The sequence below is a fragment of the Scomber scombrus genome, chromosome 12 (genome assembly GCF_963691925.1).
Source record: "Scomber scombrus chromosome 12, fScoSco1.1, whole genome shotgun sequence".
Classification (NCBI taxonomy): domain Eukaryota; kingdom Metazoa; phylum Chordata; class Actinopteri; order Scombriformes; family Scombridae; genus Scomber; species Scomber scombrus.
This window is the reverse complement of record NC_084981.1, coordinates 2,471,505-2,490,041: the sequence shown is the minus strand read 5'-3', so window position 1 is coordinate 2,490,041 and position 18,537 is coordinate 2,471,505. Positions and strand designations below refer to the sequence as shown.

The 18,537-nt window shown below is 39.2% G+C and overlaps 1 protein-coding gene across 1 annotated transcript in view; it reads left to right on the top strand.

Annotated features, from left to right (window-relative positions):
• Positions 1 to 833: 833 nt before the first annotated feature.
• pdzd8 (PDZ domain containing 8) overlaps positions 834 to 18,537 on the top strand; it is a 53,186-nt gene continuing 35,482 nt past the window's right edge. Inside the window, exons 1-2 of the mRNA XM_062429975.1 lie at positions 834 to 1,803; positions 18,242 to 18,367. Coding sequence (XP_062285959.1) covers positions 932 to 1,803; positions 18,242 to 18,367 — 998 coding nt within the window. The 5' untranslated portion in view covers positions 834 to 931. The remainder of the gene's footprint in view (positions 1,804 to 18,241; positions 18,368 to 18,537) is intronic.

Sequence of the window (18,537 nt, the reverse complement as noted above, 5' to 3'; positions counted from 1 at the left end):
GTAATAACGAGATCATTTTATGTAGGGTGGATTAGGGTAATGTGTGACAATGACTAATGTGGGACAACTTTTTCTATTCAGTTATTCTAAAGCTAACTTGTATATGCAAACTGTGTAAGTTATATTGTTTAACATTACACATGTGAACATACAGGCTACTAGTTTTTTTTAACAATCTGACGCAGAAAGCAAAACAACATGTAGGTCAACAAAATTAATTGACCAAATATGGGTATGCACATTTCATAATGTTTTGGCAGATAAAGCTGCTTTGTATAAATCAAAGTATTTCTAAGTCTAAAAACTAGTGTCCCACATTACTAAATCTATAAATTCTGAAATGATTTGGCATGAGGAATGGCCTATTTATATATGTGCCATTTTCCTTTTGAGTACAATATCCAAAAATTGTCTCCTGGTTTAACAAGCAAACATCTCAGGGATTTCATAATGATATTAGGTACTGACATAATGTGTTGGATTCATATGTGAATAAGGTAAACAAAAAGTGTCCCACATGATCCTATTCCACCCTATTCGTTTTGCTTGTCATTTTAATTGTCTTTGACTGTTGAAAATCGGATAGAATTCGCGGCTGTGTTATTTATTAGTCGCATGTCTTCACACTTTTGACGAGTTGGAGATAACACGCCGCCTAAATACTAGGTTCTTCATATGGGGAAACAGGTTTTTCCTGCAGGCAGGTAGTGAATCCGACACACCTTGAACGCATCAACAAAAACACATTCTGCCTACGTCACTACGCACGGGGACGTTCGTCCAATCAGGTGAGAATCTTGAAGCTCAGGAAAGCAGCAGATGATATGGCAGCTTTGAGAGCGACCAGGTGGAACTTGCTTTGTTAACACGGAGAAACGTTTGATAATGAACACACTGTGACTCACAGACGGAGACAGAGCTGCTGCTCGACATGATTTACTTAATATTATTGTCCGCTCTGTCGGGAGCAGTCGTTACGTTGGTGTTACAGTTCCTGCTCATATACCGGAGGAGCCCTGAGCCCGCAGGCAGGACGGTGCAGTATGTTAAAGTAGTGCCTGATAACGCATTGAAGGATTACTTTAATACCCAACATGAGCCAGGCCAACAGCAGCATCAGCAACAGCAGGACAGCACAGCAGCCGCAGCAGAGGGCCTCTCCAGCAGGCAGCAGGACTCGGCTGTCCCCGGCCCCAAACAGCCTCCACCGCCTCCTCACAGCGAGCACACTGATGGGGCCAAAGCGGAAACCTGCAATTTCCTCAACGCTATATTTTTGTTCCTATTCAGGGAGCTGAGAGACACGCCAGCTGTCAGACACTGGCTCACCAAGAAGATCAAGGTAGAGTTTGAGGAGCTTCTGCAAACCAAGACTGCAGGCCGGCTCCTGGAGGGGCTGAGTCTGCGGGACATCTCTCTGGGTAACTCTCTGCCCGTCTTTAAAACGGCCACACTGGTTCAACCGCTGCACAAGAACGAGGACGGCATGCCCGAGGAGCTCAACTTTGAGGTGGACATCGAGTATAACGGAGGCTTCCACCTGGCCATCGACGTGGAGCTGGTGTTCGGGAAGTCCGCCTACCTGTTCGTGAAGATGAAGAGGGTGAAGGGGAGGCTGAGGCTGCAGTTCACACGCATGCCCTTCTCCCATTGGTCCTTCTCCTTCCTGGAGGACCCACTGGTGGACTTTGAGGTGAAGTCTCAGTTTGAGGGCAGACCCCTGCCTCAGCTCACCTCCATCATAGTCAACCAGCTGAAACGAGTCATCAAGAAGAAACACACCTTACCCAACTACAAGATCAGGTAGGTTTGTTTACCTCCTCTAGAAGCTGCTATAGATGTAAACAATGATGTTTACAATATTACACTAACACACAGCTGGTGGTACAGCCTTCATGACCACCTGACAGTCAAACACAGACCCCACACTCTTTAAAAAAAAAGCCCTAAATTATTATTAAAGTTAACACTAATTAGTAGCGTTTTTGGTGTTTAACAGAAGGAGATACCTCATTTTAAAGAAAGACTGGTGTTATCTTAAGCATTAGGTTACATTCTCTTTGTAGATACTTTTGTCTGATGTCACTTACAATGAGTTAGAGCTGCAACCAATATGATGATGTCCTCAAATATCTAGTTTTGTCCACAACCCAATAATATTCAGTTTACTGTCACAGAGGACTAAAATAAACCAGGATATACTCATTTGAGAAGCTGGAATCAGAGAATTTGGACATTTTCTTCTTTAAAAATGACTCTCTATGTGATTAATTCAGTAGTTGTGTATTGCACCTCTACAATAAGTGTATTCAGACTCTGTAGGACAAAGTGCATCGATCCAAAACAAACAGTTAAATATGTGTTCACTGCTGTGGACGACTACTACTACTACTAAATACACTTTAAATCCAGAGACCTCAAACAGTCACCAATCAAAGCCAAACTTTGGCAAACTACTGCCAGATTTTTAAAAGAATACATTTTCAGACATTTCTGACTTCATCTTTTGTTTTGTGGCTTGTCACTGGAGCTGCTGTTCTTCCTCCCACGTCCTCTTCCCTTCCTTCCAGCAGTGAACAGCTGCTTCGTTTGTGTTTTTGAGTTGTATCGTATGACAATAGAGCTTGTCAACTACACAACTTACAGAGAAATCAAGCATTTATGCTGGATGGGATGTTTACAGTGAATATACAGCATAGTTGAATCACAGTATTAGTGTGTTTGCAATGGGTATATTAATGGTCCTTTAACTGTGCCTGTAGATCCAGTTACTGCTGATGTACATAATGAGGTCCACTCAGTAGCTGTTCTGGAGCTTTTGACTGCATGTCACAGTCTTCCTCAGCAGATGTTCGGTTGTTTAGGAATAGTAGTTGTTCAGATTTCATGTTTTCGGAGCACTTTAAGGATTATCGCGTTTGCTTAAAAGTTCCTTCTCGACCTTTTAGAATCAGAAGTTCCACCAAAACAAAATCAACTGGACGTCCATTTATTAGCTGTGTTCCAGAGCTTTCGGCCAGTCTTCATCGGCAGAGAGAGCTTGCTCAGTTGCCATGGAGATATCCTCTGCACTCAGTTGTCATGGACAGTCTCCATGACAACTGGGCTAACTTCATCCACTGATGAAGACAGTTAAAATGCAGTTGAAAGCCCTAGAAAACACTAATAAGTTCACGTTGAGTGGATTTTTTGTCATGTAAGCATTTATTTACAACATACTACACACGATAGATTTAAGTTAAGTTTCCAGAACACGTCTTCTCAACATTGAACAAACATTATTGAACAAGAGAACTTTTTTGTGTCGTTTATGACATGAACACATTTCTGAGCACAGCACGGACTCAGCTATGTTCTCTGATGTAGTGTAAACTTAGTTTTTTTTGGGGGCAAACCAAAATTCTCCACCACAATCTAAAATAACATCGTCTCCCACTTCATGAGTCACAGGACGTTTTGATTTCTTTCCTCCCACTCTCAGCTGCTCCCTATTTTTTCTCCTATTTTTTTCATTAATCATAAAATGTGCAGCTTGTGTACAGACTAACAGAGTCCACACAGGTTATGGATAATAATAAGCGGACACTGTGGAGGCTGGTGAAGCTCGGGACATCAGTGATGCGAGCTGCAGTGGCTGAATCTCATTTGTTTTTTCAAAGTAAAAGCTCACATCACCTGCATGTTCTACAGTCAGAGACAAATGCAGTTTGATGGGTGCTCGCAGATCTCCCTTCACTGCCCACTTTATATGTAGCACTTTATTCCACACTGGCACACAACCTGAAAAATATAACAGTCTCACCTCTATAACATTGATTTTTACTAGATTTAGTAGAATTACCAAAAAGCTCACCATCTACTTCCACTTTATGTCAGACTCTCTCTCCCTCTCTCTCTTTTGCCTTCAAGCTAACACTAGTCCAGATGTCATGTGAGATTTTTTTTTTTTTTCTAACAGCGGCATTCTTTTTGCCTCTCTGCCATAAAGCTGCTACCGGGGAAACACCCGGGTAACAGTTGCTATGTTCACACGCACACGTCTCCCGGCTCAGCCATAGATCCCTGTAGCTTCTTAAAGCCTCTGTGTGACACACTTACATGTATTTGTTAGTGACCTTACTGAGATATTTGGATGTTTTTTTATCTGTACATTTCAGTATTATTATGTTTTTTTTTATCTTCATCATGTGACTTTCTGATGATGTATTTGACTCACAGATGATCTCCAATCAGGGTTTTTAATTTATTTAATGATTTTTACAGTATATTCTATGAGGGATGCAGTAACACAAAAAAGTCCAAAGGCTCTGTGCCAAAATAAAAGACGGGAAGTGAGTTTAAAGAAGTTAGAAAAATAGAAAGGGAGAAGGGAAAAAAGAGAAGTTGAGTGTATGAGTGTGTATGTGTGTGTGTGTAAGGAGAGAGTAGGCGAAACTAAACAGAAATCTGCTTTTATAAGGAATTTATTTCACTGTTGTTACCTATCGAATTAGAAACCACGGTGCTGAAACTGTGAACACACACATGCTACATGCAGAAATTGCTGAAATTTCATTGGCCGGAGAGACTTGAGGCATCTTGTAATGAAAGATGCCCTCTCACTGCACCACCACAACAACACAAGTGTGTATTGTGACCCGCCCTGAGTTACCAGAGAAAAGACTGACTATCAGTTATCATAGCGCAGTGTGCAAACGTCTCCTGCTCCCTCTGACACACACTTCCTCTGTCTCAACACTCTCTTTGTCTGCTCGACCTTGCAGACTTTTTTTTTTATGTCAGAGCCTGGCTGACTTGCAGTGGCTGGTGATGCTATCAGAGTGTGCACAGAGGTCAGAGAGGGCTGCGCACGTCTGAATCTGCAACTTCTGTACTGTCAGAACACTGGAAATCTCTGCTTGTATTGTTAACTGTTAAATAGATAGATAGATAGATAGATAGATAGATAGATAGATAGATAGATAATTGCTTAGTTTACAGCAGTTACATCCACATTTAAGGGGATGAGTAACGTTGCAGAAACACATCTCTAATTATCCAATGGAAAAAAAAACAACTCAAAACTTATTTCTAAAAGTCCCCAAAAGTCGTAATAATGAAATACTAATTGCATAAAAGTAATTGTGTAAGTTTAATTCTTTAAAAACTACTTTTAAAAGTATTTTTAAAAATAAAAAAAGCTGCTATTCTCATTTATTTACACTTTACATTCACAGTTGGCTTCTGATCTGCTCACAGACGTCCAACTTGAGTAAAGTGACTTGTAGCGTGATTCAGATGTGAAGGACACATTTGACTCAGTGGTCTTGGACACATGTTTAACAGTTTCTGTTACCAGGGTAACCCCAAATTCACACACCTGGCTGCAAAAATGTTATGAACAAGCCTTTTCTGTGATGAGCATCAATAAAACAAAAATGTGTTCCAGACTGAGACATAATATTGTTGATAGTGCTAATTTTTCTTAAGACATCTCAGGCTGTTTATTATGGTAAAGTTATAATATATTCTATATTAATTATAGGTTATTATGCAAAGGTGTGGTCCGACCCACATGAGATCAGACTGGGATGTATGTGACCCTTGAACTAAAATGAGTTTGTCAGCCCTGAAATAGAAGCTGCTGGTAACAGTCCAGCTGCTCACTACCAACTTTAAACTAACTTCAGACTCCATTATGTAAAAATGTGTCGAGCTGGTTGTTTTCAAAGAAGCTTGATCTTAAAGCCATTTTTCTCTTTTTGACAGAAAAAATTGATATTAATCATGAAACAATTCACAGAAAATAAAGTGGCAGCTATTCTATCTAGTCAAGTTATTTTTTTATACTTTATTTATTGTCATCATTTTATACATTTTGCTACAGCGTGATGACAAAAGAATGTTGTAATGCGATTAGGTATCACCCAGTGATACAGCATAATAACAATTCATTTTAAATTAATAGAAAAAAGAAAAAAAAGTCTGCTTGCTGTATGTCATAGGTCCATGGGTTTTTCCCAAGTTTCCACCTTCCTCAAGAGCAGCAAAGAACATTTCAAAATTAAATACAATGAAAGAAAAAACATAAATGGCCTTATTCAAAATAAGGTGCTCCCCCTTTATTGGGTGTCAGCAATTCAATTCATTCTTTTTTTCAAATAGTTTTAGATTCCTGCTCATTGTATAAGTTAAGTACTCCATCTGATATTTCTGTGCTACGTTCTTTTTAAAGTTTTGGACTGTTGGTCAGACATCACTTTGGGACTCAGGAAGTAGATATGAGTGTTTTTTTAATCATTCTTTGGGCAATTTTTAGACCAAATTTATAATTAATCAAGAAAAGACTATTAGTTGTGGTCAAAAACACACAACTTATTTAGTTACTACATGACAACAATCGCCAACATTTATGTGAAGTGCCTCTGCTCATTTTCCCCAAAGCTCATTATATTTCAAAAATAAAAGTAATCATTTCTTCTGATGTTAGTAGAGACACTCTTAATTTCATTCCACAGTATAATAAAACACAACAGGAAAGCCTGATAAATAACCAAGACTCCTAAATCTACATATTAAAAAGCATTAAACACTACAGCATGAATCAGGATTAGCTTTTTTTACTCTTTGGGGAGCTTAGAGATGCAGGAAGTTGTGCCTGAGACTGCAGCGAGCCAGCTGGATGCCCTTCAGAAAGGTTGGGGTGTCAGTATATGTGTGTGTGTGTCTGTGTTTGTGTTTGTGTGTGTGTGTGTGTGTGTGAAATACGCTTAAATGCCCCATCAAAGGTTCTGCGCCGCCTGTCCAACTGTTAAATGCGAGCGTTAAACACTCATTTACTGCCTCTGAGTCGTGTGGGAGAGCGCCGCAGCAGATAGAACTGTAAGTGTGTTTGTGTGAGCGTGTGTATATCACCCACGATCATGCAGAGCCAGTGAGTGTGATGAGATGATGTAATGATGAGCGGCCTTACAGAATGAAAGCTAGACCTTGGGATTTGCTGAGTGGCACAGATGGTAGTTGTTGTGGAGAGGGGAGAGAGAGAGAAGGGGAGAGAGAGAGAAGGGGAGAGAGGGGAGCTGGGACTGCAGCCCACTGGAGGTAATCCAGGCATTACAGCACCCATGTCGAGTCAGGAGTCCAGCTATGGGGGAATACTATGTTAAATCCACGATGATTGTACATGGTTTTTGTCATCAGTCCAGCTCCCTGTCTGTGTTTTCCAAACATCCGGGAGTTTAGAGGACAGGAACTGCTAATTTCTGCTTTTTCAGTTAAAGGGGACTTAACTTATTCTGCACATTCTAGGTCTGTGTTTATGATCTGGGACTTTACTGGCATATCTGTGCCACTTCAATACACCATTTTACAAAACACCAATTACACTTTTTTTGTTCGAAAACATCCGTATGTGTTTGAGCTGAAATCCGGTCCAAAAAACACATGGAAAAACCTTAGCAACCACCTTAGCAACAAAGGCTGTGGAACAGACTGCTGTCTACAGGCAAGAGGAAATGTTCATACACAGGCGAGAGACCAGGAGAGACTGAGTTCTACTGCACGAGAGAGACCAAGAGAGGCTGAGTTCTACTGCACGAGAGAGACCAAGAGAGGCTGAGTTCTACTGCACGAGAGAGACCAAGAGAGGCTGAGTTCTACTGCACGAGAGAGACCAAGAGAGACTGAGTTCTACTGCACGAGAGAGACCAAGAGAGACTGAGTTCTACTGCACGAGAGAGACCAAGAGAGACTGAGTTCTACTGCACGAGAGACCAAGAGAGACTGAGTTCTACTGCACGAGAGAGACCAAGAGAGACTGAGTTCTACTGCACGAGAGACCAAGAGAGACTGAGTTCTACTGCACGAGAGAGACCAAGAGAGACTGAGTTCTACTGGTAGCGTGAGAGAGACCAAGCATCTAATGTTCTGCGTGAGAGAGACCGAGTTCTAATGCGCTTTACACCATTCATTTTTGGAGAAAAACATCTCCTATCACACAATATCATGTCCTATTTTACCTAAGACATGAAAATATAACATAGTAATAATGATTAAATGTATTTTATGTAAAGTGAAAATGACAAGAACTTTATGGAAGTGTGGGGTTTATTGTATAACCATTAGAGCCATCAGTCTTCACTGCTACATCATAAAAAGAAATCCTCATAACTACTATCTTATTAAAACTATCAACTATTCATTTACCTAAAACACATTTCAATAGATACAGATCAAATATGACCCAGAACAGCCTCAATGGACTAAAATGTGTAGCACCTATACAAAAGTATAACATTTTTACAGCTGTTAAATGTCAAAAAGGGTCAAATTTGACCTGAACAGTATGTAAGGGTTAAAAGGGGTCAACACACATCTGACAGTGTACATTTGTCATAGCATTGATTCCGGCATCATTTTTTATCTTTTTAACACACACTAAATCAGTGAAGACTTTTGATCCGAGGTCGTCCCAGTTTCTAAAAGGATGTGATACTGAAAGTTAAGCATTTTAAATGTTCCTCTGTCAGGCACACACTGAGTCCCTGCAGTAATAATAGCTCGTCTTGTCCTGGTTCTGAGCTCTCAGTTATCTAGTAAAATCCTAGGCCTTTGTGTTTTATAAGGAGCTTTTATTTGACAGTAAGCTCTCAGTTTAAACATTGACAGTACATGGTAAAAACATTTACACAGTTCTGACAAAAGCCACAAGACAAATATACAGTATGTACAGTATGTATTCTACTACAGGTAAGGAAGTTAGGAAAGCTTCCCTATTCACTGTAATGTATTCTGTACTGGTGTGTTATCACTCTAGCTTGTTTACCTTTGGGAAACTGCTAATTAGACCAAATTACATTCTCACATGACCGGACGAGATAATTAAAATTTAAAATTGGGCTTGGAGATAAAACTCCTATGTGTGTGTGTGCTCTGTAAAACAGGGATCATCATTTGTTACATAATTGAGCTGTAGATATGTGTCGTCGCTCCTCTTTAACCTCTTTCTTTCTGTCGTTTCCTGTCAAAGAGAGAGAGAGAGATAGGAAGGGGTCGGTGGGGGTGGGGGTGGGGGTGATAGCGGGTGATAGCACCACTGCAAACATCTGGCTGTTTTTTTAGAGGGAGTCCAGTTGCCTTTTAGCCCAGCCTGTGTGTGTGTGTGTGTTTGTGTGTGTGTTTGTAGCACAGACAGGAGGAGACTCATGCATTGATTGGGCCATCAGCTGTTCATTTGGCTCATGGCCCGGGAGCGAGAGATGAGGTTTGTAAAACAACACGCACTTTAATTGCCTGGAGCTGGAGAAGTAGTACTATAGTTTAAAAACAGCCATTAGCTGCTCCATAATGTATCATTCACCTCCTTTTGCAACGTCACAGTGTATAAATAGTGCAGCAGCAGCAGCTCAGTCCATGTCACAGCCAGAAATCCTGCTCTACATTAACCCTCAGCCCCTCAGCCAATGAAATCGTTTTAAGACAGGAAGGAGCAGCTACTCAGGGAATTGGACTTGGTGATGTTGGTTGCATATTATTTATGTGTTCGAAATGGAGTATGAAGAAAATTATACTTAGGCCTGCCACAATAATGATGTTATCATCTTATCGTACAATAAAGTAATTATCAACATCATCATGTCTATATATGGACTTATCATATGATACATGGACGTGGCCTTGATGTTATTGACCTCAGTATTACCACACTTCACATTAGCAGCTAAGACTCTATTCATGTCACATTGGCTAAGCAAGTAGTGTCCTCCATTCCTCACTGTGTACGTCCTGAGTGGAGACTGTAGCAGAATTAAAGGTAAATAACTCTGTCTCCAACCATAATGGCACTCTGTGTTTTTACACAAGTGTAGCGTCCACTCTCCAATCATTATTATGCTATTATATTATCATTATATCAGTGGTATAAAATGATCTTCAAATGACAATAATATCAATTATCGCGATTATTTCAGAGATAATATATCGTCCAACAAAAATCGTGACAGGCTTGCATATACTTATAAATTCTCATCCCTTTATCACTACTCCTCTAATAACTAATATATATAATTTATAAACAACTATCCAAAATATTCACCCATTGTCCAAAAACCCATTAACACAGCCCCTTCTGATCCATATACCATTCATATTATTGGCTTGGAGATGATAATTCAGTTAGATTTTAAAAGACTATGCAAATTGATGGTTGATGAAAGCCTAATGAAGAATTAAATATGGTCAAACATGAATGGGTTGGCACAATATATCATTTTAAAACATTAACTGTATAATAATAACAACAATGTCAAACTGCTGTTAATTATAATGACATCTGACTATGTTGAAGCTAACACTAAAACAGTCCCCAATCCATACTCTCATCACCTCTCTGTGTCCACTTTGGCAGCAGAGTCTAACATACAGTTTTACAGACTGATAGGACAAGCTGTTTCTGGGCCAATGAATAAGCTTCAAATATTCATGTGATGTGCTTCAGCTAAAGGGTTCTTTGGGAGATGCTAGATAGTAACCACATTTAGGATTCCATGCAGAGGCTGAGACATACCTTAACAGGTATATCCCTCCAGCTGCTGACATACCTCAACAGTTGTGTCTTATGCTCTGCGTTCCATCAGACATACTGTTACAGACACTGGCTAACAGCCAAGATTCACTGTGTAGTTTGTCTCCCTCATTGAAATTGATTAATTGACTGCAGTTCGTAGAATGTGATGGTCATTTCGACTGACAGATATTGACTGAAACTGAGAAGCCTGTTAATGTTTTCCTCTTTGCTTATTTATGTTAAACACCATTTTGAACTGTGACCTGAGCAAATGCTGAGGGTAAATCATCATAAAACTCATGCTGAGGTTAATGTTATATGTAGGTACAGTTGTGGGTTTAAAGGGCGCATTCGCAATTTTTCAAAACAGCAGTCAGGTGTTCATATGAACAGTGAAAGAGGTTTTCCTCTCTGTAATCATTCCTCCTTTTCATACTGACTATTAAAAGAGTGAAAATCCAGCTGAGCTATCAGTAATTGATGAGTCATAATGAGTTCCAGCCCTAATAAACAATATGTTTTAAAGAATACATTATCACATTATCATTGTGCTAAACATTAAGATTATTGACTTATCATCAGGCCCACCTGGAGTCTGTGCCTGCAGAATTCTGATGACACAGATTTCCGCAGATTTTCAACCAATATCAGTCCTGTTTCCATTAAGAAAGTTCTGGGTAAAATTTAGGAGGCGGGAACTTTACAAAAAACGTCCTCTCACTCTCATCCGTTGTGTCTCCATTGCAGAGTAGGGCCTTGATAGGACCCACCAGACTCTGGAGGTGACGTAATCATTCTGCAACAGTTTGCATCGTTGCATAATCTCCATCTTCTACTACTACTCTTCTTAAAAATGGTTCTTATTTTGGTGCTTTCTGTTGATTTCACATCCCGCTTTGAGTATACCCAATCAGCACCGGGTCAACCTCAAGCCCCATCAAGGAATTTTTCGGGGCCACACGGAGTACATACCTCGAGGCAGGGACTCGTTTTGCCCCCGTAAAAGTTCCGGGAGATTGTCCTTCAGGGGTGGTTCCTGCTATGGAGACACACGCCTCGTAAAATTACACAGAAGTTCCTGCAGTGGAAACAGCCTTAAAGATGCGACTTGTAAAACTCAAAATGTTAAGACCCGGTGAAAACTCCATCAGTATGAACTTTTTCCCACTTTGAATCCTGTGTCACTGTGTTACTTGCTTATTTATCTCTTATCATATGCCAAAGATGTCATAAAATCAGTATTTTTACATTATTACGTCTTTTTCCTGTAAAATAGTTTGTTAAAATGTTTGCTCCTAATGTGTCAGGGGCATTTAGAAAAGTTCACCCAATCAAACATGACTTTGTGTAAGTAGCTGAACACACTGGACATATAAAACCATACTTCACTATTTGTGAGTCATAGTAGTTAACAGGGCAATATGAACAAATACAGGAAGAGATATGTGTTTTGTTATCAGTGGGCAAAAACTTTGTTTTCATTCCCAGAACAATGTGACTGAGCTCTAATTCTATACTTGCTCTAAAAAGAAACTGTCTTTCTTATCTTAAATAAATATTTTCTATCACATTACAAGCAAAAAAACATTCTGCAGAATTCCACAGGTTTTCATTCCTGATCACTGCTGATCACTCTAAAAAAGTCTGCAGATTCCATTTGGGTGTGCTTATCATTGGTGATCCTATAGGGGCCAAACAGGGACATGAGTAAGACTGAGTGTTAGTGCCACTGTAAGGGGAAATAACATGAGACTGTGAGAGGAGAGTCATTAGAGTCACTAACAGGAACTTTATCAATTAACATTTACTGCCACCACTAAAATACATTTACAGGCAGTGATGCTCTTATAGTTCCTTACTTTAGTTTTGGTTTTATTGGCAGCATGTGAAATTAAGAGTCCCAACTGCTTCTGTTGAATATGCTAATTAAGCATTAGTTTGAGCCTCAGATAGCTAGCTAAATTGGATAGCCACCAAACTACAACTCTGTTGAATTTTTACAACTTTGAGTTTATGAACACGACTGCCACAGTGAGCAGAGCGAGGCACACTGCAACCTTTTTCTTGCTTGGATTGCAGGGAGGTACTTGGACTGCACCAAGCGCTACCCTTGATTTGGCGCACTGCTTGAAATTGTCACCAAGCACCCTACTCAAATTTCAAATTATTTCGACTTTGACCTTGGCTGCCGCTGACCTTTTTGAAGTGCAACCAATAAAATAACAGCTGTATGTGACACATGCAAGGAGGTTTCAGAGTTCCCTGAACTCTATAACACCACATTAAAAACATACCACCATCTTTCCAGGAAAACTAATGCAATTGCCAGCTTCTTCTTCTGACATGAACTAATACATCGTACACAAAATAGTCTGAGACAGCTGATGGCATCTGGAGAAATTGGTGGCAGTGTTCTTCAAATACTCCAGTAGGGTCCTTGTTGCCTAGAAACATGAATAGCTACATTGTGCACTTTTTGACAATGTATACCTGCGCTGCGCTTTGCCTCTACCTAACAGTGAGTGAAGAGCAGATTTCTTATCATCTGAATCTGTGACTCCCTCCTATTAAACCAGTGGCCAATAGTATCGGATCTGAGCAGCGCCATCTTGAAAATTTCAGGGGCATGCTGGGAAAAATAAAAACACAGGTTCTACTTATATGGGCATCAGGAAGGGCATGAGGCGCCCTCCTGAACCTGTGAACCAATCAACCTGTCAATCACGACGTAGCCACGCCCTAATGCATACCCTGCTTTATCATCAAATATAAAATCAGGGAGGCCAAAATTTCACAAATGAACATCATACTGCATTGAACTAGCCATTGAGACCATAAACACATTTTGAAAATGTTTACTGAGGTTAGAAATCAAGTGAGAAGTTGGTGAATTCTCCATTGACTTGTATAGAGACGGAAGTCCTTTTGACACCAAAACGGTCGCCCCCTGGTGGCCTTTTGATAGAATACAGTTTTAAGTTACTTCCGTGTTGGCCTCATTTCAGAGGACCGGAACTCCCCGCCTGATTAAACAGTAAAAGCCACCTAGAGGTGCAGCCGGGTACTGCAGCAAATCTACAGTACATTATCTGACCGTTACAAAACATGTCCCTCGTCTTCTGCATTATTAGTCAATGTATTTTTAATCAATTAAATTATTAACTATAATGAATGGATAATCATTGTCATCATAATCAAATCATTGACATCCCTAGAATGAGCCAAAATAGCGAAGTTGCAGTTGGACAGCTAAATAATGAGCTAAAATTCACTATAAAGCTCCATAAAAATTAGCTGAAAATTCTCTGTAGGTTTATCACAGCCTCTGATATTAATTATAATAATGATATATACAATACAATAAAAAAACAGCAAATAAACACATTAAAAATAATAAAATTAGACAATTTGTATAAGTGAGACATTTATATAATTTAAATAAGTTAAAATAACACTAATTAAAAGCCAGATTAAATATATGTTTTCAGCTGTTGTTTAAAAAATGTTCACAGAGCTCACATCTCTTATAGCTTTAGGTAGAGTATTCCATCATTTTGAAGCATATGATACCGACATGTGATACATTGTTATTAAAAGTATAGATTATTACCAATTTAAACAGACAACAAAGATACAAATGTAAGATGTTACTTTTTTTATCAGTCTCCTTTTACCAAAATGTTTGTACCAACTGTACATTTCAAATCAGGCTGTTTTTCTACTTTGTATTGATTGATTATTGATGTATGTATTGATTATTGATGATAAAAGGTTGTAATATGGAGGTTAGGGTTAAAAACAACTCACTTGTGAAATTTAAGCAGCCTTTTCTATCAGCCAGCATCGTTTTAACATGAACTTATTATTCCATAAACCTAACAAAGCTCTTCAGTGATCTTACTTCATGATGTCTGAATGCTTTAATTACTTACATAACACCCAAGTCTGTATGGTGCATAGTAAATGCTATGCTCATGATAGCAGCTTAGGCCTGAAACTGTATAAGCTAACAGCATTCCTGGTTGTGTGTGTGTGTGTGTGAGGCTTTTTCACTGGAAGAAAAAGGAGGGTAATCTAATAAGAGCTTTCTGACTGGAGTCAAGTTTCCTTCTTATAAGGAATTTCTGTCTTTTGTATTGTGCCTAAAGCCTTTTGACTTCTCATTAGCCGAACTGTCAACTAAGCCGAGGGATTGGATTTGAGAGAGCAAATGCCAAAAACGGAACACAATTGAATTATTTTTGCATCTCTATTAGAAGAGAAGGGCTTTGTCCACTTAACTGTGAAATGTCACATCTCTGCTGTATTTTCCATTCTTTTACCTTGACGTGTTTAGCTCCGAGTTTGGCTGGAAGTGTTTGACAATGAAAGTTAGTATTTCCTTGTAAACGTAGTATTTGACATTGTGTATACTGTTTCCACACTTGTTAAACACACTCAGGATGTCACACACTCAAGACTCCAGTACACTCATTCTGAAACCAGAGTCGCCATGTTCTTTAAAGGCTTACTGATGTTGAAATCCAAAACCAAGTAGAGGTTTCTGGCACAACTTCACCTACTTCCAAGGGGCACAGAGAAGAGAAAAAAGTTTAAAATGTCAAAGCTCCAGCAACACTTGTAGTATAGAACAACTTTATTAATAGACCAAGTTGAACAGCACGTTTTGGCTTGCAGCCTTCATTAGGGTCATCATTACAAGCAGTATTTAAATAGGGTAGTTAAATAACAGAAAAGAAATATACAAGAAATAACCAATGAAATGCATCCAGACATGTATCAGCCGATAGGTTATCTACTAAGAGTATATGGGTATGGGTATAATGTCATGTGACTTCAGGCCAATCATTATCCCAGACAAGAGGAGTATCTAATAAATGACATGGGTGACACCATATTTAGTCCATAAACCAGAAAAATGCAACCAAAGGGTGATACTCAAGTTCTTGCAGAAGTGGCTATTGGTTATTTATTTTTTAATTTGTTTAACTTTTTTAATTTGTTTCTGCTTTTTAACTACCCTATTTAAATACTGTTTGTAATGTGTTTTATGATGACCTTTATGATGAAGGCTGCAAGCTGTAATACGTTGGTCTATTAATAAAGTAGATCTTTACTACAAGTGTTGCTGGAGCTTTGACTTAAAAAAAAAAATACCCAAAACAAAGACACAAGCTATAGCTGCACTAAGAATTTAAGTAGGAATGATGATTTTGGAGCAGGCTCCCGTTACTGTTGCTTCAACAACGTAATACACAAACACAAACAAGGAGATGATTGTTCTCTAAGGACAGTGAGAGATGACTCTTAAGTAAGATCTTATAAGTACAGATAAGGAGGAGGTGCATCAGTGACCCGTTTATTATATCTTCTCTAATGTGTCATATTCAGATTATATGTAATTGCATAAGAAATTGGAGAAAAATACAAAAAATTAGAAAAAGTCATCATGGACCAACATTCCGCATGTTTTTGGTTTGTTTTTTTGGTTGGAAACTGACCATGTTCTTTTGTTGTTCGTGAATGAGTCGGTATAGGTGAAAGCACAAACAAAGGTTATCTGCAGTTAAAGTGAGCATGTACAGAAAGCTGCAAATGTGGGTTGTAAGTTCGTCACGTAGCCTGAGAGGACTTCCTCCCAGCTTTACTAATGAACACAATTCTCACCATCCGCCAAAGCTGTTTCCCCCCTTTTGAGGCCACGAAGGCACAAACAACATCAGCAGCTACTCAAGAACAACTTTTGTCTGCTCCTGTTTAACATTCAACTCTCAGATCTGTCCTACTCTACAGGTCACTTTCTTTACGGGAACAGAAAGACTTCTCCATCAGTATGATTGGGTTGTGAATGCCATCAGCAAATGTGTTTTATAGTCTTAAAGGACAGGTTCACCATTTTTTTTCCCCCCCAAGTGTTTTTTAAACCAGCAATCAGGTATCCATATGAACAGGAACATGGATTTAGTCCTCCATCCCTTACATTGTAGACTGTTGTTAAGACAGACTTGAAAAATTGCATTCCTACCTTTTAACTTCCAGTGCCAATGTGTACTGTGCACTAATGTGTGATATCCTTGAGCCCAAACCCATTAACCAACAGTTCTGGATTTCCCTCATACACACTTTGTTTGGTGCCAGTATGTTCAGCCCCCAACCCCCCCCACCCAGTTTCATTACACCTGCATTTGTGACTGTAGGAAAACCTTTGAGACTGTATGCATGGCGGCAGGATTATACTTGCAAGTAACCCATCAACATTTTATCATCATTTTCAACCTGTAGGCTGTCTGATTTTCTCAGAGGACACTTTTAAAATCAATCTTTATTTTCAAAGAATGTATTTAATGCTTTAATTGAATATGTATTTCTGTATACAATCTGAACTCTCCCAGCTCACTGACTGTTTTCGTCATAGCGATCACTTCAACCAGTTTTTGTCTATTGATGAATATTCAAACTTTCAGCAGCTACTTTATAAGAATGAAATATCAATAAAGTGCTTTGTGCTTTCATATTCAGATCAAACTTCAAGAAGGTTTCTATTGGTGAACTTTGAACATCTTTTTTTATAGCCTATGTCACTGCTGAATCCTTTCTAGTAATGCAGAGTATGTTCCCTGTATCATTACCTGCTTCCTTCTCCTTTCTCATTTGAAATGTATTACATACTCTTTGAATATTCCATCATAATATAGAAGTTTTAGACACTGCGTGGCCCTTAATTTATATATCATAAATAATCATGAATGGCTTTTAAACTCTTCTATGATAGGACCAGGCAACCTTCTCTTCACTGTATGGTGCAGCACTGAGGCAGAGCACAGCTTCATGGTGTGTGGGCTGTAGAGTTGTACAACTATAATTTTAAACAGTGTCACACCACAGGTTCATCTGAGGAGTGAAAATACAGCAGTGCCCTTCATTTGTAGGAACATAGACTGTTTAAATACCCTGATAGAACCATATACAGGAATTCATTTGACCAGAAACTTGTGCTGACAGACTGCAGCATCAGTTTCACGAGTAAAATGTGGATGATTTGCTGAACAAAGTCCACTATTTAGAACAGCAGGAGCCCGAGGCCAACAACACAGTAACACCAGGATAGCCCAAAAATAGCAAAGGACAGGCGTGTGCTGTGAGATCATGCTTACACATTACAATGACTGTTTTTATTAACCCGGGCCCTGCTGAACTGAAGGAGCCAGCTTTCAAACCAAGGACCGCACCCAGCACCAGTAGTTCCACTGTGACTCTGCCCCACTCAGAGCTAACGCTTCCCACACTTCATCTTCATACATGACAAAGAGGGTGAACAGGTTTTTCTGAATGTAAATGATGCAAAGTATTCAATTCAAAGCCTTTATTGTCATTGCACAGCAGTACATGGAAATTGTGTGTCCCCAATGGCTAATTACACATAAAAAAACAACAATGACACACATAAAAGACACTGGATAAAAAAGAAAATATATAAAATGTTTTACTGAAATGTAAATTCCAGTATATTAAAACTCTTATAATATGTAAAAAAAAGTCACATTTTCAAGCAGATTCTTGTGTTTTTTAGTGAGGGTCATCTGTTACAGTTGCATTAGTAGGTTGTTTTGATCATTTCTTAACACACAGTTACATCAGCCCGCATTGAAAAACTTCAGTAAAGATGGACTTTGGATGTTTTTCTGTTTCTCTCTCCAGATACAAGCCGTTTTTCCCGTTTCAAGTCCAGCCTCCGCCAGGGTCGGCTTGTGATTTGGACCTGTCAGTGCAGGACAGCAGACTGGTGGAAGGAAGACTTAGAGTCACCCTGACTGAATGTAGCAGGTAAGACACCTTTAATTACTCCTGCACCTCCTCATTGTTAAAACTGACTAAACACGCCTGGAACTCCGAACTCCTGCAGCAATGATATTTAAGACAATAGTGTGCTTCAACATTACAGCAATCTTTTTTGGATACAGTCCTTTCCTGTTTCCATGGCAATGCCCTCATCA